The sequence below is a fragment of the Amia ocellicauda genome, chromosome 20 (assembly GCF_036373705.1).
Source record: "Amia ocellicauda isolate fAmiCal2 chromosome 20, fAmiCal2.hap1, whole genome shotgun sequence".
NCBI classification, from domain to species: Eukaryota; Metazoa; Chordata; class Actinopteri; order Amiiformes; family Amiidae; genus Amia; species Amia ocellicauda.
The window spans coordinates 4,464,486-4,489,039 of NC_089869.1; the positions used below are offsets into that span (position 1 = coordinate 4,464,486).

General features: G+C 38.9%; 1 protein-coding gene across 2 annotated transcripts; it reads left to right on the forward strand.

Annotated features, from left to right (window-relative positions):
- The first annotated feature begins 756 nt into the window (after window positions 1-756).
- slc2a15a (solute carrier family 2 member 15a) lies at window positions 757-23,927 on the forward strand. 2 transcript variants are annotated; one of them, XM_066693896.1, is made up of 12 exons: window positions 757-1,026; window positions 11,435-11,533; window positions 13,781-13,941; window positions 14,090-14,214; window positions 14,402-14,547; window positions 14,732-14,864; window positions 16,018-16,205; window positions 16,419-16,529; window positions 17,893-17,994; window positions 18,616-18,691; window positions 20,310-20,437; window positions 21,466-23,927. In XM_066693896.1, exons 1-12 carry the CDS (start codon window positions 982-984, stop codon window positions 21,718-21,720), a joined length of 1,569 nt encoding a protein of 522 aa, XP_066549993.1. In that variant the 5' UTR covers window positions 757-981; the 3' UTR covers window positions 21,721-23,927. The 2 variants fall into 2 exon arrangements, with proteins under 2 accessions (XP_066549993.1, XP_066549994.1); XM_066693897.1 differs by lacking the exon at window positions 757-1,026 and adding an exon at window positions 9,210-10,241.
- The last annotated feature ends 627 nt before the right edge of the window (window positions 23,928-24,554 follow it).

Sequence of the window (24,554 nt, forward strand, 5' to 3'; positions counted from 1 at the left end):
TTGTTAACTATGTTCTTGCAGGAGAATATGACACAAATTGACACACATGTATTGATTCAGCAGGCTTTTGTGTTTTGAGCTCTTTCCTGTAACAAAACCCTTTGTTTTTAGAGAAAAAGCAAACACTTTAATCAATGTTCACTGATGCTTTCTCCAAAGAAAGTTAATGCAATGGATTTTCTGTTGTAGATTATAATCAGAGTAGGGTACATGTTTTGTAATGGCATAATCTTGTTTTTAAAATACGTTTAACAGTTTTTCAATGTTGCACAAGAAAGCATGGATGTAATAAACAAAAATAGTTGTGTACTTATCTTAACATTATGTGTACTTGGCCCAGCATTAAGGGTTATTCAGTTCAGATCATTGATAAAGCTGATGTTTCTAATAGTACAGTGTCGACTTTATAATATGATCAGTCCATATGATGTATCTGTTCACCGAAGGCAACAAACATTGTATGACATGTTTACAACTTTGTAATACTTTATGCATAAAAAGTTGTATGTTAAGTATATATATTAGTTTAAAAAACAGTTGGGTTGTATAAGAAGTATTACTTTATGAAGTATACATAGGGTTAATCCGGTAGACATTTCCCCCCCTCTGCTAATTCCAGAAGCCCTGTCTAACTAACCGGAGTAAAGGCTTCCAAATTCAGTTAAACTAATTGATTTGACCCCCTTCTCTCTCAAAAATCACATTGCCTGCCATCATGTGATTCAGTTCGCCTTTCAACTTGGTAATCGGAAGGGACGACGAGGGCAACCAGCCAGCTACTGCTAGGAGGAGACTCTGTGGAGTGGGAGAGCTGGTCCCTGCAGGCACCTCTCTTTGCTCTCATCTGTGTCAATCTCATGTGATCCCGCCCCCTTTGGTTGTGGAATAGATGTATATAAAAGTTTTTTTTGGAAGTCTTTGTCTTGAATTAAACTAACTCTAATCGAGGCCGGGGACCTCTTTTCATGAACAGATTTATAAATGGCAGAAGAACTGTTGATATTGTCGCATGGGAAAATTACAGGGGTAAGTTAAGCCTTTTTCTTAAAGCAGTTTTTGTTGCTTACTGGTACAGCTTTGCTAAATGCGTAAAGCCATTGCATTTCTCTGCTTTAAAACGTATGTACTGGATTTGTGCAAGTAAAATCTTCATTTAACGATTGTGATAGTGTGGTGCACCTTAACCTTTATGTCTCGGTAAAGAGTTACCTTAGAGAACATTGCCCAAACACTGAATATGTTGTCTAACAGGTGTAAGAATTTACAAATAAATACCAATCGGCTCCCAACAAATCATCAGTAGCTCCAGCAGTTTTAGTTTTATGTGTCTGTTTTTATCTTTCATTTCACTTATGCCTATAGTTGAATACACTTTGTCTTCGATTTCTTTTAAATTACTTTTGTTCTCCTAAAGGTTTCGAAAATAATGCATTCATGACATTTTGCATTTGAAATCCTTTGCGACAGCAATGCTTTATTTGCAGGAAACATGCATATGGTTTTAGGGTTATTGCAAAAATGGAGAACATAAATTAAGATATTTAAGATTCACATTTTTTGTGTAGTTTAAATGCACAGCAAACGTATACCCAAGTAACAATTGAACGTTGTAGCAACGTTGTTTGTTACTAGGGTATCTATAATTATTTAACGGTAACTTCTTATTCTGCACCGAGGGATATTACAGTATTTTAATCTCTACAGTTATTTTTGTATAATTTATTGTCAGTCTCTTCGGATTTGCTAGCTTGCCTAATAAATAAATATATGAAATAAGTAAATTCTGGACTAGAGATGTTTTGTTCCTAGTCTTCAAACTGTATACTCTGTGGCTTCATTGTAGGTTGCCCTTTATTTTTTTTGTATTGTGCATCCAGTACCACAATTCAGAAGACATATACTACTGAGTATGTATTCTAGTGTTTTAATGAGTTATGTATGTATATATGTTCACTTAATTTAACGCCAGTTATGTGTAATATGTGTATATGTGTCACAAAATATGATAAACTCTTACAAATATTGGGTATTAAATGCCTTTCACTACTGTAGAGTACTGTATTTATCAATACTCTTAACGTTATACAAACTGTAGGGGGAAAAAGACAAAGCCTGTCTACAATTTTCTACAATTTTACAATTTACGCTTATTAAAATTCAACATGACTGCTATTAACTTTACCAAATTAATGATATACAAAAACATTTTATCAAACAAAGTTTATTGATTACAATAAAAGCATTAAGCCTAATTTAGACATTGTCCATTTAGCAAAACATTTCCCCCTTTTTCACATCAGATGTTACATATCGTTAAAATACATAAAAACATACATTGTTTAAAATATTTTTTCTTAAAAAATGTAACAATGTCAGAGGGGTGGTATCAAGGGGGCCTGTCTGTGTCAAAAGTCGAAACGGATGTGTTCGTGTGGAGTTATTTAACAGAGTTGCCGGATTGGGGGGAACCCCCCATTTATGGGGGAAATTGAAGCCATGGGGGGAAACGTGAGGGGAAAAAAGATATGAATCACAGGGCAAAATTAAAAAAACGGGGGATTCATTTCCTCATTGTAAAATCCCCATAGTGTTCCCATTAAGAGTTCACTTCAACACTACCCCCAAACCAGTCCCAGACTAATCACAGACTAATTTTCATATGTTAAAGATTGATAGGTTTGATTGTAAGTTTTAATGATATGTTTTACTGACTACGTGAAGTAATATTGATTCAATATGGTAGCCTATGTACATGTTTTTAATTACTTTTTTTTATATATAAATTTTATTTTATATATATACTGTTCGTTTTGATCTCCCATTGTGTTAAAATTAAGCCCAAAATGGCATTCCAAAGGTTAACAAACACAAAGGATATGTAGCCTATACTTCAGTGCCACCAAATATACCTGCAAAAATTCAGAATAAGCAAGATCAACTAAATTATAAAACATGTTGTTTTTTAATGGCAACAATCAGCATACTTAGAGAAGTACCTTTGCCAGCTTTTTTTTTAATTAACTCAACTTCAACTGAAACACTGGCAGATATACATTATATGTGTGATTTAAGGGCTCTTCGTTAAAATATGTATTTGAACACAGTGAGCGAACATTTCATTTACTGAAATGTATGTACGTAGACTTGGGATAAAAATATTAATTGTAAACACACCACGTGTAAAATGTACTTTGGAGGGATTATAGGCAGAGGTCGCCCAGATCTTCTATTTTTTCCTTGATTGATTATGCAAGTGACGGAAGTGTTTGTAGGAAATGCATGTAATGTGAGAGCATGTTATTCTGCATTCTTGTTTTTGACTTCCTCTAAAATTGCTGTCCAGTCATAGCACAGTGCCGAATATGAGCTTATAAACCCAAACTACTTATTGTATGAACCAGTTGGATCCAGCTGCAGTGACAGTAGTTACTGATAGAAAGTTTCCTCTGTGATACAGACCATGTATACAGACATCCCAAGAGCTAGAAATGCCCAACAGGTTCCAATTGCTGGACACCGAGTTGGACAGTGACAGCTCTGAGGGTGACAGGAAGGTAGTTGAGCACCAGAGCACCATGGTGCCCACTTTTCCCCCAGAAGATGGAGGTAGTTATAGTAGGAGACTTGATTCTTAGAGGTGTAGATCACAAAGTGTGTTCTAGTGACAAGGAGACCCACATGGTATCTTGCCTGCCTGGTGCTCAGGTTGCAGATCTCCCTAAACTAGTAGACGGGCTACTGGCCAAAGCCGGGGGGAATCCACTGGTCATGGTCCACATTGGAACCAATGACATAGGAAAAGGTAGGACAGAGGTTCCGCAAGACAAATATAAAGAGTTAGGAACGAAACTAAAGAGCAGAACCTCCACAGTAGTTTTCTCTGAAATATTTCTGGTAACTCGTGCATGGCCAGGGAGACAGGCAGAGATTAGAAAGTTTAACACGTGGTTGAAATCTTGTTGTAGGGAAGAAGGGTTTAGATTTATAGAGCATTGGTCTTTCTTCTGGGATAGATGGGACCTGTACAAACCGAACAGTCTACATCTAAACAGAAGGGGGGCTAATGCATTGGGAGAGCGTATGTGCAGAGTACTTGAGAATCTTTTAAACTAGGGACCAGGGGGGCAGGGAGCTCTGACAATGGGAGATGTTTCACTAAGGAAAGAAAACCAAGGGAAACTGCTGGTAGGAAAGTCCTGAAGTGTTTGTACCTCAATGCCAGGAGTATAAGGAACAAGATGTTAGAACTAGAAGCCACAGTAATGACAGGTGACTATGATGTTGTAGGAGTGATGGAAACCTGGCTTATAGAAAATGATGGGGATGAATTCAAGTTGAAAGGATACACACAGTTTAGGAGAGAGCTGGTGGGGTAGCATTATATGTCAGAAATGACATTGAGGCAGAAGAACTCAAATTAGATCCTAGTAACGAAACAATCTTTGTGGGTCAAACTTTTGAACAAGAGATCTGGAGGATTAGTGGTAGGAGTGTGTTAAAGACCACCTAACTCAGATATTCAGAAAGATGTTGCACTGTACAGTGTAATCAGGACTTCATGTAGCAAGGATGTGGCTGTTATAATGGAGGATTTCAGTTTCCCAAACATAGACTGGGACAGCCCAGTGGGGCCTACAGAAGCAGAAATAGACATGGTTGAGATGGTAAATGACTGCTTTCTAACTTAATTTGTCAGGGAACCAACCAGGAAGAGCACATGCATTGATTTGATATTTTCAAATAACCAAGATAGAGTCAGAGAGACACTAGTTAGAGAACCAATGGCAAACTGTGATCACAATATGGTTAGCTTTGAGGCATGATTTAAAAAAACAAGGACCAAGTCTAAAACAATGGTCTACAATTTTAGAAAAGCAAACCTTGAATGTATGAGGCGGCACTTAGAATAGGTAGACTGGAGCACACTGGATACAGATTCAGTTGAAAATGGATGGGTATATTTTAAGAATATACTACTTGAGGCTCAGGAGAAATTTGTACCAAAACTTAGTAAATTGAAGTCCAAAAAACAGTGGCCAAAATGGTTTAATAGAGGTATGCAAAAAAATATCAAGAGAAAGAAAATGTTGTATAGAGCATACAAAAGGGACGGAGACGAAACAAAATACATAGAATATGTTGAGCTGCAAAGAGATCTTAAGAAAGGCTTCAGGAAAGCAAAGAGGGAAAACATAAGAAACATGTTTTCTCTTGGAGCTAAAACTAATGCAAAGAGCTTTTTTCAATACTACAACAGCAAAAGGTCAATAAAGGAGGAAGTGAAACAGATAAAGGGCAAAAATGGAAGTATCATGGAAAACAAACAAGATGTGGCAAATGTTCTAAATGAGTATTTCACAGAGGGTTTTACAAAAGAAAAAACTGATAACATGCCACAGGTTAACAATCAGTCCAGTCAAATCCTAAGGGAGATCAGGATAAATGAGGAGGAGGTACTAAAGGGACTAGCAGAATTAAAAACCAACAAATCACCTGGGCCAGATGGGATATTTCCAACAGTACTTAAAGAAATGAGGGAAATTATTTATAGGCCGCTAACTCAAATATTCCGAAAGACACAAATGAACAGGGGATGTGCCAACTGACTGGAAGACAGCAAATGTCATACCAATCCACAAGAAAGGGGACAAAACTGAGCCAGGAAATTACAGACCAATCAGTGTCACCTGCATCACTTGTAAAATGTTGGAAAAAATTATTAGACAGAAAATAGAGGAGCATCTTAATGAAAACCATATTCTTGGAGATAGTCAACATGGGTTTAGACGAGGCAGATCATGTCTTACTAATTTATTAGAATTTTTTGAACATGCAACTGCAGCTGTAGATCATGTGAAAGCATATGATATGATATACTTAGATTTTCAAAAAGCTTTTGACAAGGTTCCACACCAAAGACTGATCCTCAAATTGGAAGCTGTAGGCATTCAGGGTAATGTAAGTAGATGGATTATGAACTGGTTGATGTATAGGAAACAGAGGGTGTCGATTAGAGGAGTCTCTTCTAACTGGAGTGAGGTTGTTAATGGAGTTTCACAGGGATCAGTATTAGGGCCTTTGCTTTTTCTAATCTATATTAATGATCTGGACTCTGGGATAGTTAGCAAACTTGTCAAATTTGCAGATGATACTAAAATAGGTGGCTCAGCAGATACAATCTCTGCAGCACAGGCTATTCAAAGGGACTTAGATAATATTCAGTTGTGGGCCAACACCTGGCAAATGAAATTCAATGTGGACAAGTGCAAGGTAATACATGCAGGTAACAAAAATGTCCACTATAATTACACTATGGGAGGAATAGAACTAGATGAAGTAACGCATGAGAAAGACCTAGGAGTCTATGTTGACTCCTCACTTTCTCCATCTAAACAATGTGGGGAAGCAATAAAAAGGCAAACAAAATGTTAGGGTATATTGTCAAAAGTGTAGAATTTAAAACAAGGGAAGTAATGTTAAGACTGTTAAGAGCTCATCTGGAATACTGCGGACAGTTCTGGGCTCCACACTTCAAGAAAGATATCGCTGCTCTAGAGGCAGTTCAGAGGAGAGCAACCAGACTTATTCCAGGTCTGAAGGGAATGTCCTACTGAGAGACTGAGGGAACTGAACCTTTTCACCCTGGAACAGAGGAGACTACGTGGGGACTCATAACAGATCATTGTCCAATTCAGTCCAGCATCCTTCATTTGTTATTCAAGTTTTGCATTAAACAGTTTAATCCATTAAATTGATGAATGTAAGTTAGCAAGGTATTGGTTTTCATTTTGCATTTCTTCTATGTTGTTATATGTCCCCATTCCTCACCTTCAGGGGCCTGTTCTACTGCCACCATGCCCCAGCTCTCTCATTGTCAGAGACCAAGTATTAGGTTTTTCTCACAAGCAGTTGCTGCAATTGAAGGATATTCTGATAAAACTCAAGAGTGCTGAGCTTCAGTAGTGATAGCCTGTCTTCTATAAACTTCTTTGCAATATTCTATGGGATTTACTGTCTTAAGGCTAGCTTTAGTGTATACCACTGATGTGTTGATAATGTTATGTGGAAAATTGACCGTGTAATTATGATTACAACACAATGTAGTGATTTAATATTGCACTAGCATAGTTTTCTTTTTATAAAATCTGTGGAAATGGAAAGCTACAGTATTGTACTAAATGTTTGAGTGCAACATTTGAGTTCATTATTTTTTGTTTCCATAAAATGTACCCATCATTCCAGATTTAATTTAGTTACAATTCCAGAAGGGTAAACACTGTCTGATTAAAAGAGATGTAGGTTATTTGTTTTCAGGCAGCAATGTTAAAATCAATAATTCAAACAAAGGTGGACGTTAAAAATGTAAAATAAATGTATAATAACTGAGCTACAAAGTGACTTTTAATCAGTTAACATTTTTATTAGTTATGGAGTGATAGAAAGGGAATGAATACATTTTTGTTATGCATAATGTAGTGCAATTCTGGGCACAATTGTGATCCCTGCAGGTCACCAGAAGTCCATTTCATAATGACAGCAACATGACATTTGTCAGCATTGAACTGTTCCCTTTACCCATGATTCATTTTAAAGTTCTGGCAAAAGTATTTATTTTATTATAATTTCTAGTTGATTTTTAGACTATGCTATGCAGAATCTGAGAGGGAAATCAGTGACTGACTATACTGGCCAGTTTTATTTTTATTTTGTGTTTGCTACCTGTTAAAACCCCAGCATTAAGACCACAGAGTCTGAAACTGCATTTTAATACAGTACAACAGCATACTGTAGTTTTATGACGCCCCAGTAGGAATGATAAATCATTTTGAATTATCCAGTTTGAGTCACAGAATTATGTAAAAGGAGTGCGGGCATTTCTTTGCTCCATCTTCACAATCGGATTAAAGCTGTTCTGGAGAGAGTTGATCGGTGACCACCAGTGAACTCCCTCTATGAAGACATTCTCCGAGGGTGAAGCTAAGATTGACTACATGTCACAAGACCACAGTGTCTTAATGTCCGGTCTCATGTGTGCATGCATAAGTAACCATATCTAACCATGTAACCATCTAAACAAAGTTTTCAGCTCATGTTCCTGTATGCCCTGATTTGTCCCCCGGCCTTGGGAAAATCTGTATTTATTTTTTATTAATCTTTTTTTCTCAGTTGGAGCACAAGCAAAGCCTCCATTCAGTTATTCCTGGGAGTGGCAGTCAGAGCTTTAAGCACACACGTCCTTATAAAACACACCGAGATAAATGCGGAATGAGTATTTCAGTGCACTGGTCGGTCAGTGTTTTTCCCATTTCACTGTGTGGATTTGTTTTATCCATGCTGCCATTCCGTTTCATTATACGAGGAGTTCAAGGCAACCAGCAACCCCTTTTAACTGGTTGACTGTAAAGCTGCCTGTAAACTCCCATTTATAGTCACAGCAGGTGATTTATATCCTACACATTAATTTGCAGTTTGATCTACTATTTGATCCGATTGTGACAGGACCTTCCGGATCACCTGTGGCAGTAGTCTGCTTGGCAATAAGAGAAGTCGAGCTGAGTTATTTGTTGCTGTCACCAATATACTGTGTTTTGTGTGCCCTCAGTGCACTGGTATGTTATAATCTAGTGCAGTCCAGCTTTCTGCAGATAATGTATACGTGCATTGTCTTACATAGTACCAGTCCATTTTGGGTTTGCTGCTTTTGTGCCCTTGTGTCTACCACAGAGCCCTGACTGCCACTTGATTATTAAAAATGTGCAGCAGTCCAATCACTTTTTGTGTCTATTCCCCCACTCAATATCATATTGTTAGCAGTGAACAAATAACAATTGAATCTACTCTAATCTCCAAAACTGCTGGCACAGTAATGTTTCCTGCCAAAAAGGATGGTACATATCTTTGGCCTAATACTTAATTTGCAGCAATTGCACAAACTCTGTCGAAATATCAAATAGCAATAGAAAATAACACTGACAGAATATGTTATTGTTTGAAACCATTTATTAGCAATTTGTTTCTGTTTGCTTCTGATTTACAGCTGAGTGTGTTTTTATTCTTTGCAAGCCTGAAGTAATTTGAGATGTTTTTGTCTTCCATCCCAAACCATTTAATTCCAACACCAGTCCACTCTAAACTCTTTTGATGATGTTATTTATATGATTTTTCTTTCCTCTATTTCTTTTACATTTTTAAAGAAAGTGGACATGAAGGCTGTCATCACTCACCTTTCAGCACAGCCCTGTGAAGCCCCTCTAAGATAAATTGGAAAGAAATATCCTGTTCGTCCTGACAGAGTTAAGCAATATCATTTTCTTCCCTTTTTATGTCATCCATGTGACTGACTACAGTAGGCTTTAATTGAAGCAATTTTGAGGAAGTTGAGGAACTCTGGTTCAGAATTAATTATCAATTTTCTGTCCTTCAGTCAATTTTAAAATTATATTATCCACATCAGTTTATCATTTAGGACAAGCAGGAATCTTTAATGTGGGATTAAATTAGACAATTCTGTGGGAAAGAACATTTGAAGTTTAAGGTTTAAATGAGCACCCAACAGGTTTTTCCAAGATTTCACTCTTCCTTTGCTTTCCGATCTTCATTCCACCACTGATCTGAGAGAAGCAGGAAGGCAGGCAATGTGGTTGGTCTCCTTTACTTTCATTGTCTCTTCATTTGGAAGCAATTGAGTCCCAAGTTTGATGTGAGGAGGTCTCTCCAGTTGCCTTAAAGTGCTGTCCAATGACTTTGACTCCTAATGACTTTTAATATCAGGATTCCATTTTATACATTTTTTTCGACTTTTAGAACAAAGTGCAACTCAAAATGCCTCAATATGGACAAAACGCTGGTGCTCACTCATTCCGTTTGCTGTCCTCCTCCAATATAAGTGTGCAGACTGGATTCAAAAACTGGAAGACATACAATTTTTTTTCTGATCAGCGCTCCCTTCTGTAAAAGTGTTAGAAACACTAATAGAAAACAACTGACAATTTTATGTGCCTGGTCTCCGCAGCCAAATTAGATTATACAAATGTTCGGCAGCACAATGGACCATCTCTTTTTAAGCTATTACGGAGCTACCTTAAGCATTCCCGTTTAAATTTACATTTCAAGACTGACTACAGGACAGAGTCTGTGGTCATGTACGGTGCTAGTTACTCCCTGCCATGGATCTGTAGAGTGGAGCACGAATTTCTGAAGAGTTGTCTAGTATTTTAAAGGAAATGGAAATTTTTCAAGAGGTGAGTATATTAATGTTCTTTGTGAATTGAAAGGCTAATGTATTGTGGCATTTGTATTTTATTTTTGTGATTTCATGCTGATTGCTAAACTCTTAAATTGTTGGTTAGGAATGCAGGGATTTGACTAGAATACTGTTCTTTGTTACAAAATAATTAAAACCTCTTTTAATATGAAAACATGATTGAATCCATTTGAAAGTATACAACAGAACATGTGAGAAGTAGGACAACTGGCCAAGTCAGAAATGTTTTGTGAAATTTAAAAAATGTAATAAAATGTAAAAAATCAACAGCTGCTGAAGACTTGTTTATTAACTGATGTTGAAGTGATATGGAAAGGTCTTTGTTCAAACTTATATAAATGAATGAAAGCTGTTAGTGCTTCAGTAACCACACAAAGGGGACAGTGTCGACTTAAATAGTTGAATCATTAATGTTATTCCATTTGGGGTTTTATTCCTTTTTAATTTTTTCTTCACATTTTATTAAAGGTTAAGGATGTTTGAGGCTGAGCAAATGCTCTGTGATGTGAGTCTGGGGACGTCTCAGTTGCAAACTGTCACAGTCCTCCTTTAATTTGAATGTAATTTTGTGGTATATGGTAGAAGCAAGCACTTGACTGTAAGCTCTTGGATGGTTCAGCCAGTGTTTATCGGGTTGGCAGTTGTAAAGGGATGAGGCCTCACCCAGGCTTTTTTTGGTAGGCTGGGACTATTGCTTGTAGAAATCTTAATGGGTATCAGGAGCCTTTAATTTTCTTTAATGATAAATCTCACTTCAGCTGCACTTATATGAATGATTTGTTTTTGGTCATCTTTGTCTTGTTGTGCAACATTTTCTGTCACTTTTAGGAGAGGGAGGTCAGTGATGCAGACAGGACAGTTATAAGGTGGTTGTTATAGCTTTGGTTTAACAAGACCACATTGTTAGATATCCCTGTGTTGTTTCTTGATTTGGTAACCAATTGGTTTATGTATTGAGTGATGTATTTATTTTCAAAACTAAGTAAATATATGAATTGTATGCAACAGCAGGTGCACCAAAATGTGTGCAAATGCTAAAGCAGCTTCAGTTGCACTGTAGTGTGCTGGAATTTTTATAATCTGTGAGTTTTTCCTCGGCCCATGTGCTGTTTGTGACAGTAAAGCCATGGAAAGACCACAGAATGACTGGACTTCCCCCTCTGTTTTCAGCACCTGACCTCCTCCCTGCTTGCTGTGGCCCTGCTCACCTCGTTTGGCTCCTCGATGCTCTATGGCTATAACCTGGCTGTGGTCAATTCCCCTGCTGAGGTAAGTTATAATGATTGTGTTGTACTGTCTCCTAAAATAAGCAATGACTTATATTCGAGCAGCACTGTATAAATAGGGTGTGTACTATATCCTGACTTTTTTCACTTTTAACTGAGCTGCCCAGAAACTCATTAAGTGAGCAGTTTGGTCAATGTTGTTTTGCTCACTGACTCGAATGAGCTTTGATTTCTTTGATTCTGAATGAAGTTGTGTACAGAAGGTTTCTCCTCACTATTACAATCCTGTTAATGAGCGCAGTTTTATGCAAATGTCTAATTAATCCACCCACTAATGTCTTGTTTTGTAAAAGCCATTTAGACCCTTAATGAGTAATAAGCAGTACATTGCCTCTGCTTTCTGTTTCCTTTTTACTGAAGTCATTTCATACTACTATATATGCTCTATTTTGCTCTGTTATTGTTTCGTATTTCTCATGTAAATGCACAATTACACTAAGAATTAAGAGGGAAAAAAGGCTGAGGCTCCGGACCCCCTCACTGTAGGGGTCAGCAGTACTATTCTCTTGGTGTCACCACACATGCACTCATCCACTTATTGAGAACACAAGCCAGTTGAGCAGTCTTTGCGACTGAAGCTCCTGCCATTTGTGCCCCAATAATGACCCCTCTTTCAAAGTCACGTAGATCTTTTCCTCTTGCCATCTTGATCCAAAATCGAGGTCGTCTAGGCCTGCTCAACATTTATATGCATGCCACAGAGCATGATAGGATGTTAATTGCTTAATTGTGTCATGCAATACACCTGTTTGGAGGCATCTGTATTCATTATGTTCCTCCACTCATTTTTCAGGTTTTTCCTTTAATTTGTCACCTGTCTGTATATTATGTGTTAGGCAGTGTCATCATCAGAGTTCATTTTGTGTCTGTTTTCCAAGGGGGGTTGTCGGCCAGAAATGGGGTTTAGCTCTCTCTTCTCATGGTTTTCTCATTTGCACTCCTTTTTTACACTCCTCGCTTTTCCTCTCAGCACAGTGTTGTTGGCCTTTGGATGGCTCCGTATCATAATTAGAAAGTCCTTTCGCCATCACTTTTACTGGAATCGCTCCTCATTGTAGAAGAAAAATAAATCCTAGAAAACGAGTAATAGGATGCATGCTCCTACCTGAACCAACAAGAGCAGTATTGTTTAGCTGCCTATAGTTTCTCACAGTCTATTGGTAATTTGAAGTCTTAGTGGCACATGTTATAGTCACTATGCTGATTCATCCTAACTGAATTAGCAACATGTATAAAAAGAACAACGTCGCGGAATTAGATTATCCGTATCCTGGGAGAAACGCTGGAGTCACACGCACTGGACCCACCCCTGACAAATCTTCGGCTCCATTACGCCATTTTCTTTGACATGAGAGGAGAGAAGCATGCCTTCTAATACACATCTATGGACTGAACGCTGGCAGTGTTCATCCTCCTTTCCACAGCAGTGTGGTACTAAAGATATAATCTATTAAATGATATACAATTTTAAATCACATCTTTATAAAAGACTTCCAGCTACTATTGTACAAGTGCATTTTATCTGTTTCCTACTTCTGACATCGGCTTCCACTGAGGAGTCTTATTAAGCACGAAAAGTGTCCTAAATCATTAATATATATATATATATATATATTAGCATGTCTTTTTTTTCCACCTTTCTCTTTCTTTAATATGATTGTACAATATTGATGTAAAATTAATCTTTGCTTAGTGACTCAAATGCCATCTCTGAATGTATTCATGTAATCCATACAGTTCTTGCCTATTAGGTTTGCTCAGGAATGCATTGATTGTTTTTCATTTCTCTTTTTTTAGTTTTGCGTTCATTTGCATGCATGCATTCCTGTAATCTTGGAGAAGGATCTGAAGCATGCCCATGTCAAAGATAATGTATTTATCTCTGACATAAAGAAAGACAAATATTGGGGGAGGGGACTGGTGTTCGCATGGGGTGCAAGTAATTCTCTCTGAGTCAGCAGATTGTAATGAAAAATCCTCTCCTAATACAGGGGCAAACCCAAGAGTGTATCGCTTATCACACTCATGAAAGCATCGATTTAATGTTCTTTGATGAAGGTTCCAGCTAGCCATATAGATACAGAAAAGTACCCTTCCCTGCCCATAAAAAGACACTGCTTATTGTCTAACTTTTTATTTTACTGCATTAACTGTCTAATGTATTTCTGTCTGGATTTCGGCTTGCCAGTGAAGTTTAATCGACTTGTCCTTTGATTTACCTTTCTTCTAGTACATTAAAGACTTCTACAACCGCTCGGCTGTGAGTCGCAACAACACAGGCCTAAATCAGGAGTCCCTGACGCTGATGTACTCGTTAACGGTGTCTGTGTTCGCCATCGGAGGGCTGGTGGGCTCCTTGCTGGTGGGCACTCTGGTCACCAGGTTTGGGAGGTGAGCTCAAAAATAAAATAAACCATAAACAATGCAGTTCCTGTCCAGAACTAGACTCTCACCCTTGACTAACTAGTACACTGCGGTCAAAAGCCAGTAAGTAGTGTTTATACAGTGTGTGTTCCCTGCTGACGGATTCTTTTTGCAGGAAAGGGACTTTGGTGAAGTCCACGGTGCTGGTGTTCATTTCTGGGGCTCTGATGGGATTCAGTCGGATCTGCGGATCCCCAGAGATGGTGATCATAGGGCGCTTCATCACTGGGATACACTCAGGTACTATCACCTCTCTGGAAGGCCATCGACATAAGCAACGTCCATATGCAAGTTTGTTAGAATGTTTTTGTCTTCAGAAAGCCCCGGGCAGACATCAAACTACAGCAGCACTATGTTCACTTTTATTCGAAAGTTTCAGAGGTTGTTTGCGGAAGTGGCTTGAATGAAATGTTTGTGTTCTGTGTAGGGATTGCTCTCAGTGTGGTGCCCATGTACTTGGGAGAGATTGCCCCGAAGAATCTGCGCGGCTTCCTGGGTCTCATGCCCAGCATCTTCATCTGCGTTGGGGTCTTCCTGGCTCAGATCTTGGGTCTCCATGAGCTGCTGGGGAAGGTGAGTCTAGGACACTCCTCCCTGCAGGTCCCTGATTTATCTAATGCAACTTCTCCATCCTTACGGTGGCTTTTGTTCTCTTCAGCTTTACCCTAACTGTATAAACTTTCAAGCCACTCAGCAGGTTGCATTTTCAATATACTGTTAGAGCAAAGGTGTGACTAGGCCCTGGGTGTCTTTACAGGAAGAGCACTGGCCCCTGTTCCTCTCGCTCGTGGTGGTGCCCACCTTCATCCAGTTGCTGCTGCTGCCCTGGTTCCCGGAGAGCCCTCGCTACCTCCTGATTGAGAAACGTAACGTCCATGCCACCATCACAGGTACGGGCCAGCTGAGGAGAGAGCCCTAAGTTTGCATTATGTTCAAGGTTTACTTAAAAGTCTGTTTCAAGTCCTTTGAGATAAGTTCAATCCATCATTTCATATTTCACTGACAGCTGTTGATTCAAATGAGTGCAGTGATTGAACCACTGTATTGATCCATCGTGGTTTGCATTTATTTAGCCTGTATTACTGATTGAAAAAGGATTTTTTTTAAGGCTGGGTATTCACTGTAATTTATGTACAACTGCATGATAAATAACATTGTTGGAGAGCTTGCAGGAGGAAGTAAAGTTCCCCTAATTTTGCAATCCTTACAGCAAATATAGAGATGTCCTGAGGTGCACAGTCCATACAGAGTTAAGCAATAACAGGGATAATGCAAAACCACCCCTTAAAATATTTTTCATGGGTAATGTTTAATTAATCATTGTATAATTAATATGCATTTCATATGGTTGTCATGCTGTGATTTGAAACTAGGGTTCCTGTTTTTTTCATGCTAAGAAAATAACAAAATCTGCATTTTTCTAGTTTAATTTTATTTTTTAATTATGACTTTCAGTTCTTCACCAAGGTCGTAGCACTAAATGTAATTGGTATTGTTCCAAGCTATCTCCACAATAGGCTTTACTAGTGGCTTTAAAATCGGTCGACCTCAACAATCATTGTGGAGTAAGTCTGGTAACAGCTCAGTAATGCTGGGAGAAAGGAGGGGGAAAAAATGAAACGAGACTCTTAATTGACTTTGTAATAAATCATTGTGCAAACCCATTGAGCAATACATTCTCTGGCTGTTAAGCGAATTAAGCTTTTAAATGAGTGTGGGGATGGAATTGTAAAATCTTTCCATTAATATAAAAAAAAAAAAAAAATACTCCATTTGTGCCATTTTGCTGTTTCTTTGGTAATGCTCTCTTACAACAGAGCTGTAACAATCAGGTCTTGGCAAGAAAAATGTTATGGAAATATGTTTAACATTTATGGTGATCCACAACCCCCCACCCATCCGATACAGAAACCATTTTCTACTACTCCTGTTCCATTACAGCATTTATTTATGTATTGTATTGTTAATGGAGACAGTTAGATGGACAGTGCTTCCTGATGTTGCAGTCCACTTTTCAGTGTGGTGTGTGTCACCCCACTGCAGCCCTAAAGTGGTACCGGGCCAAGTGTAACATCCAGGCGGAGGTTGAGGAAATGCAGGAGGAGCAGCGCTCTCTGTCCACCGTGGAGACGCTCTCTGTGCCCAGACTGCTGCTGGACTCCTCCGTGCGCTGGCAGGTCCTCTCCATCATCGTCATCAACATCGGCATGCAGCTGTCCGGCATTGACGCGGTAAGACACTGGGCAGCCGGGCCAAAGGCAATTAACTGGATGCTTTAGGCCTGAAATGCATAATTATTTAATTTGGAGAACGTGGCTTTAGATGGTGGATTATGGATGGTCATGTGTTGTGGGCATCTTTTCTGGTGAATAATGTGGGGGGGGATTGTTTAAGCTGAGAAGGCAGCTGCTTTTACTGTTCATTTGCATTGGGTCCCGTTTCAGATCTGGTTCTACACCAACACCATTTTTGAGAACGCCGGGATTGCCAAACCCCAGATCCAATACACAACGGTGGGAACGGGAGCTATAGAGGTCATTGCGGGTCTCATAGGGGTGAGTGTGGAGCAAGGATGCTGCATCTTGGCCAAGTTGGCCTGTCTTTTACCAAACCATTACCTGCAATACTGACAGAGAATTTAATTGAGAATGGGGTCTATTCTAATTGAAGTTGTGGCCCACTGTAGAACTGTATGTTTGAACTTATTTTTTATCTTTGCTTTTTCACCTAAAACCTAAAACCTTGGAAAGATTGTTAAAAGGTATAATACAAGGCTTGGGGTTTTGAGAAGAAATAAAGCTGTAATTTCAAATACAAATATTAGACGGTGGGAGAAGCTATAAAGGACAGGTGGCCGTTCAGCCCTTTGCAATCCTAACTTATCGATCCAGGCGCCTCATCGAGGTCTGCGGTTAATCTAAAACTTTGCAGCCCTTCAATAACCGGAGACCGACCTCAAAAGTGGTATTTAAACAGAATGTAACAAGAGACATATATAAATATGATTCTCCAGAACTGTCACAGAGAGACATGTAGGCCTGTATGGGCACTGTTTAATGCAGTGCACCCCATCCTCTGTGTATTGCACTTTGTGGACTTGCTGGCCAAAGCTATACAGCCCTGAATTAGATTAGACAACTATTAGGGAGAGTTATGTGTCTCGTTTCATCCCAGGAGTGAATGCCCCCCCGCCACACACACACACAAACTGCCTCTCTCTCATAAACAAGCTTGAGGAGCAGTCTATATTTTCTTTTTCTTCCCTTCTTTGTCAGACCCCGGGAGTGTGTGTTTGTTAGCTGGTGTTTAGCGCTGCGTTAGGAAAGGATAAAGTAGCGGCCCTGCAGTTAGTCATGAGAACTCATAGCTCTGTCAGTGTCGATTGGCCCTCAGTGGGCAGGTAAACGGCACCCCAAGGAGGCTGGGAGATTGGTTATAAAATTACAGCGATTCGTTCTGCTGTCAACTTTTTGCTTCCTTTAAGTCATCACATTGCTTTTGGTTTTCCATTCTTACTTTTTCTTTTTTTTCATTTTCTGATTCCATTAGAAAAATAGTTTAAGAGAAAATGCAACTTGTTTTCTTGTTATCATCGGACAGACGTTTCTGTGTATCCAATGGCTACATGGAAATTCCCAATTCCATTCCAGTACTAACCGTAAGATGTCTCCTTTTAGATAAGAATCAAATGGGAAAGCATGCCTATCCCACACTCATATGTGTAACCACTTGTGTTTAATTGTTGGAGCCAATGCAGGTTTTCCATGCACAAATGACTTCAGATCACGTGTTTCTTCAGAGATGAGGATTGAACACTTGTGAGGTTACATCGTCATTGGTGTTAGATAAACAGGACAGGATGGCGTCTGTCCTGGGATTTCCAGTCTAATGTTGTGACCTGCTCCTCCTATCCCACAGTGCTTCACCATTGAGCGGCTCGGGAGACGGCCACTCATGATTGGTGGATTCAGCTTCATGGGAATCTGTTGTGCAGGGATCACGCTTTCTCTGGTCTTACAGGTATGTTTCTGTAAGATGGGAAGACTGTTGCCTTTACATCATCAAAATAGCTCATTGAGCAGATTTCCTTAGCCAAAGCAATTTACGGAGACAGTGGGGGAACGACAACAATAAACAACAGTTGCTGTGCAGTCACTGCCAAAACCTAGCTTCTCTGTCTCAACTAAGTGACACCATTTTATTTAATATCCTTCGCTGTTGTTTGGAGAAGCTCATTTCATGTGGAATCATCACACCATTTGATCTTCCCCTGTAAAGAGTAACCCAATTGTGGCTCTAAGATTAGAGGCTGTACTCTAGGGAGGTACCAGTTTGAAGAATGGGCATCCTTTTCATAATAATGGTAATCTTAAAGAATCAATACTTCAGTTTGGTGCACAGTTATGTGTCCAAGGTGATGGACCCATCCCAGACACTGCAGAAATAGACAAAAGGAGACATCATAAAAGGATCTCTTCCAAGTACACCTACATTATGTTCCAGTGGGTCATGTTTATGACAACTGGTGTGCAGCTTAGAGAGAGAGCCATGCATTCTATTGTTTTAAATTGTATTAGTAGTATCATTATTATTTTTAGAAGTTTGTTACTTAGTGTTTTTCTTTGTTTCCCCTGTTCCCAGAGCCGTGTTTCCTTCATGCGGTACGTCAGTGTGGCCTGTGTGGTGGGAATCATCGCAGGGTTCTGCATTGGCCCAGGTAGGTGACACATTCTGAGATTGGGAACACCTTACCCTGCACTGGAAATGGTATCTGGCTTTATTACGATGAGAGAATCCCAAAATGTGTGGGACAATACAATTCTGTACAGAAAGCCTGTTTTAACTAATCCGTTCTGTTGTCATCACTGTTTGATGTTGATATCCATCATTATAATGGCAGAACAACAGCTGGTTCTGATGTGCTGAGCCCATTCATACAGCTCCAGTAGTTAATAAGAGGTGTTGAGTCTTCTACTCAATGAATAGACACACAGCATGACACGAGGCAATGCCCATTTCAGAAGGAATGACAAGCCAGTTATTTGGGCATGAAAGAAGGTATTTTTCTTTATTTTTAGGCCAATTTATTCTGCTTTATAGCTGGGTTAAACTATTTTCTGTTTCCGTCAATGTGATTTCTAAAAGTCTGCAGGAGATCGAGAACAGAGTATTTCTCATGAAGCTTTTCTGTCTTTGCCATGTTGTATAAAATTAGTTTAGTCCAAAAAAGGCATACTTGTCACCCAGCCATCATTGGTTTACCAATGACCTGAGGGGCTGAAGTCCGGCTCCATTGTTGGCTAGGATTAGGGCTCTCCCTTTTTCCAAGTTTTGGAGGACAAATTACATCAAATACTTTCTCTATCCAGAAGCAAAATCTGCCGTTTTAAACATTTCCTATGGGGGAAAAAGTTGGAAATTAAAGACTAGCTGAAGTGCATTAGCTCTGTTGTAAAAATGATAAATGGGAGCCTGAGTGGTTTACACAATTGATGTATTATCAGACCCTCCAACAAATCTATAATTCATTCTCAGTCGAGAATTTCTATCGCTGTAATTACATCTTTAATTAGGATTTTTATGGCTCATTGTTCATAAACAATGATGAATATGACTTTTTAAGACAAAATCCTGCATGAACAATGAATATCGGACTGGGTTCCTTATAAATTTGACTACATTAAGCTTTGTCTCTCAATTATCATGCACAAATAATGAAGTGGCAGCTTCGCTTGTTCCTAAACTCATTAGGTTTGAAAAAACACCTCGTATCTGCTTATTTTTCAGTTGTAACCAAAAGGGATTAGAAGTTAAGCATTGGAACCATCCATACTTTCAGCATACAGAGAAAACAAGAACCTCATTAAGCTGTTTTTATTATTATTATTATTATTTTATTCCTGTTCACTGATGAATTCATGTATAATCTTTCTGAAATGTAGTGTAACAGTGCATGTTTTTCATAGATGCATTATGTTTCCTATATATTTATCTTTATATATTCCAGTATGATGTATGTTTGAAGTTCATGTCTCTGCTATGTATGCAGTGTGATACAGGCATGTCTCTCCGTTATTCAGGAAAACCCTCTCCATTCCAGAAAAATGCTTTCATGTATTTCAGTTTTTTCAATGACTACAAATGTGCCCACTGTATTCTTATAAAACAGGAGACACTGCAGCTCCAGCCAGTGAGATTTGCAAATGTTTTCCAACACCACAAAAAGCAAAAATGGAGGCTTTGTACTCTCCAGTTTTAAAATCAAACGGGGCAATGTTTGCTCAGTGTTTCTGCTCCCTGGGTTGAGGCTGTCTGTCTCTGGCCACTCTGTGCAGCCGGTGTCCCGTTCCTGATGACGGCAGAGCTGTTCAAGCAGTCGCACCGGCCTGCAGCCTACACGGTGGGTGGCTCCCTCAACTGGATCTCCAACTTCACTGTGGGCTTCGTCTTCCCCTTCCTGCAGGTGAGAACTGTTCCTCAAAGCTCAGATTGGCTGAGCTGTGGTGTTTTTCACCAGCAGACTGATAGTTGATGAGTAGTTGTTTTCTTTCTGTATAAACTTATATGCAGGTAGACCTACCAAGCTTTAAATCCAAGCTTTTTTCTTTTCCTTTCTAGAGATTTTAGGACTGGTAGGCAGAAGGGCTGTAATTCATATTTAAGTTGTTTGTACCTAGTTCTTAGGAATCAGCAAGTTTCAATTCCCAAGGCAAAGTTTGCTCCAGGTGCAGTGCTATGAAAATGTGGTTGCTGTTTATTTTAAAGAGGTTGTTTACATCACTGTTTATTATCCCGCTTGCCATCTATCCCCTTTTAAAATACTATTCTGTGCCATGCTTCTAGACAGATAAAAGATCATTGTGATTGGTTGTGGGGACAGTAGACGAGGCAGTATGTCATGACTCTAAAGCACAATGCTTCCCCTTTGCTTTCAGGATAGTTTCCTGCCTCACCAGACATAGTTAATCGAAAAGAGGCCTCCAGTCAGATGAGCCATTTTGATTTAATACATAGCATGGAAATGTGGGTAGAATAGGAACAAAAAAACAGATTGTGCAATTTGTCTCCTATAATAAAGGGACAAACATTAATTTTCTGAACATACTCAGATTAATACAAAATAATACGTGCCAAGTATTTGTGTAAGTTTGTTTTTATTGCATTCACACAACCACGTTTTTCTTCTTTGTGACATCATACCAAATATTTTGTTCAGGTTAAAAGTTGTACTGTAATATATATTACAGTTTTTTTGTCGTATAGTATAAATATGCTTTGTTTGGGTCATTTAACTGTTAACAAAACCTGCCATATTACATATTTTATAAAGAGGTTAAACCTTATTACACAGCACTAGCAGTTCTCATTTTGTAGTCTAGACTGTGCAGTGCCATCTAGTGGAATTAATCAAAATGTCCTTGAGAGGTCTTATAGTGCGCTTTCCTGGGTTGTCCCCTAAGTTTCAGACTGTTTGCCCCCTCTCTAATGTAGATGTCGGCGGGGGCCTTTTGCTACCTAGTGTTCTGTGGCATCTGTCTAACGGTGGCGGGCTACGTCTACTTCATCATCCCCGAGACCAAGAACAAGACCTTTGTGGAGATCAGCCAGATGTTCTCCTCCAAAGAACCAGTCATCCAGCCCCTGGTGCCCAGCAGCCCTGACCAGCTCAAGCTGAAGAAGATGAACAGCTATGGAACGCTAGAAAATGACTCCCTGGAGTTTGACAGCTCTGTGTCTTACCCCTGAACACAGGGCGATGGGGTGAGAGGGAAAGAGAGAGACGAGCAAGGGATTCAACAGCATGCCAGCGCACAACCTGGCCAGACTACATTTGGGTTAGATAGCACTTTATTCGTTTTCTTTGACCCTTTATATGCTGTATGCTCTTTAGCAGACTCTCAAAGTAAATACTCCCATTGTTGTTAATGAAATAAATTAAAAAAATCTCCCTGCCAACTCATTGCTGCTCCTACTACATCCTTCCTTCGATATCGATACTGACCAGTGTCACTGAATCCAATTTCTTGGAGATCTAAAGTAGATAAAAAGCTGCGCAGACAAACTGGGTGTCTTTTTTTTAATGTTTTAATTGTGCTAAACACAATTTGATCAAAGTTGGATCCTAGTATGTACTTTCTGTTTTAAACACTGTACTGTATCCAATCGAGAGAAAACAAATCATTTAATAAGTGGATAATCATAAATATGAAATATAACCATACATAGTCCATATTTTCAGCTATTGTAGACTTCATAAATGTAATGCTGGTATATTTTCCAACTACTGAGTTTGTCTAGCATTAGTTTCCATATGGGAAAGGGATTTGTGTGCCTTCACCTGAAAACATTTGGACTGTAAACTAGGCCAGGAAAGAACACCAGTAGGTGTGAATAATGTTGTAAGTCTAGATAAAAGATACATATATTTTAGAGTAATGGCAGATTGGGGATCCTGGAATATACTGCTTTTATCCTGTGGCTCAACCTTGAGGTATCCCAATGTGGGAGTCAAATTGAGGATGTTTTAAAATAGGAATCATAAATATTTAGTGCTATAGTATGTGCTTCCTCTTTCTGATTTCCCATTACAGGACTGAATTATGACAATATAATTATGACAAATGTTTGGTAAACAAGTATAGCAGTTTGTGTCAATTATAGCATTCCCAACTTCCAAACAATATTATTTTATGATTTTATGGCTGTTTTTTCCATTGAATATTGTTGTTCAGATTAGACTATGGACTACAGTTGCTTATAGGCAGATAATAATGGGGAATAACCTTAGACAGTAAATCCAGTCATTTTACAGTAATGTATGTAAATATGTGTGTATGTATTATAAAAATTACAGATGATAAAGATTGTATTTCTTAGCATAAAGAATCTGTGGCTCAGTGATGAAAAGCCACTGTCTGCAGTCAGATTCACACAGGTCCATTCACAGTTTAGCCTGGGATTTGTCTTCAATGAAATGTGTGTGCTTAGAAGTCTCAAACCTGCCCTCTGCTGTCGTTGATTATATGACACTTCTCCCAATGCAAAACTTTAGGGCAAATTATATATAGGAAAGAATTACAGAATATCCGATTCATAAAATCCCTTCTTTGATGTCTAGTTGTGCATTATGTTAGTATAACTCTCAAACATGTTGTGGAAGCTGCTCCATGGAAATCGATTAGATACAGTTAAGTTGAGGATGAGGTTGAGGATGTTTACTGGTGTTATTTGAATGTGAGGGACTAATGATCTGATACAGAACGCAACTGAACTGGCATGGCCGCTTGTGAAACTCTGAAATATGCCACTGTTTTAATGGAGGAATATTAAGAGTTTTGTGGGAGTGACTGCTTTTCGGAACATGAGAACTCAATGAGGTGTTTATTGAGGAGCCTAGTTTAAAACTGACTCTGAACTAGAGCTGTGTGGATTGGTAATTGGATCATTTGGATGTCTTTTTTGTGGGATTCAAATGTGCTAAACTGAGGTTTTAAGCTTCTTCAAACGAGTCAGCTGTGTGTGTGGAGGCCCTGTCAATTAGATGTCTATTCTTCACTGGTCCTAGTCAAACACAAAAACTAGAACAATATTTATTCACATGATTAGAATAACATGCCACTAACAGGACTGGGCCGTGAACACAAACTGTAGCTTTATTTATATCGAGGGGCTCCCAAGTGTACTTATTGAAAACCGTACAGTCAAAACTACTACCAAAGTGAATGTGGACTCAACCCTGTAGGAAACTCCTCTGCGTTACAGTTTGTTTTACATTTCTTCACTTATTTGTATTTCTACAGTTCTGGAGATTTGAGCAATCAAGGTCCAGTATGAGCACGAGCAGAGTTTAATGCCTGGGTTTTATATATACTGCATGTATACAAACAATCAAAATAAATGAAAAAATTAAAATACCAAAAAAAAGTGTGTGTGTGTGTATATATATATATATATATATATATATATATATATATATATATATTGTGTTACAAGATATGTCAAACTGTTTTCAATGTGAATGAGAAATAAAATTGTTTTAACACTTCTACACTCACCTAAAGGATTATTAGGAACACCTGTTCAATTTCTCATTAATGCAATTATCTAACCAACCAATCACATGGCAGTTGCTTCAATGCATTTAGGGGTGTGGTCCTGGTCAAGACAATCTCCTGAACTCCAAACTGAATGTCTGAATGGGAAAGAAAGGTGATTTAAGCAATTTTGAGCGTGGCATGGCTGTTGGTGCCAGACGGGCCGGTCTGAGTATTTCACAATCTGCTCAGTTACTGGGATTTTCACGCACAACCATTTCTAGGGTTTACAAAGAATGGTGTGAAAAGGGAAAAACATCCAGTATGCGGCAGTCCTGTGGGCGAAAATGCCTTGTTGATGCTAGAGGTCAGAGGAGAATGGGCCGACTGATTCAAGCTGATAGAAGAGCAACTTTGACTGAAATAACCACTCGTTACAACCGAGGTATGCAGCAAAGCATTTGTGAAGCCACAACATGTACAACCTTGAGGCAGATGGGCTACAACAGCAGAAGACCCCACCGGGTACCACTCATCTCCACTACA

Excerpts from the sequence above, each read along its gene's own strand:
- slc2a15a (XM_066693896.1), top strand. The coding sequence starts at position 982 with ATGGCAGAAGAACTGTTGATATTGTCGCATGGGAAAATTACAGGG. Across the intron at positions 11,534-13,780 it reads TGGTCAATTCCCCTGCTGAG|TACATTAAAGACTTCTACAA; the intron begins GTAAGTTATAAT and ends CCTTTCTTCTAG. Across the intron at positions 13,942-14,089 it reads CTGGTCACCAGGTTTGGGAG|GAAAGGGACTTTGGTGAAGT; the intron begins GTGAGCTCAAAA and ends TTCTTTTTGCAG.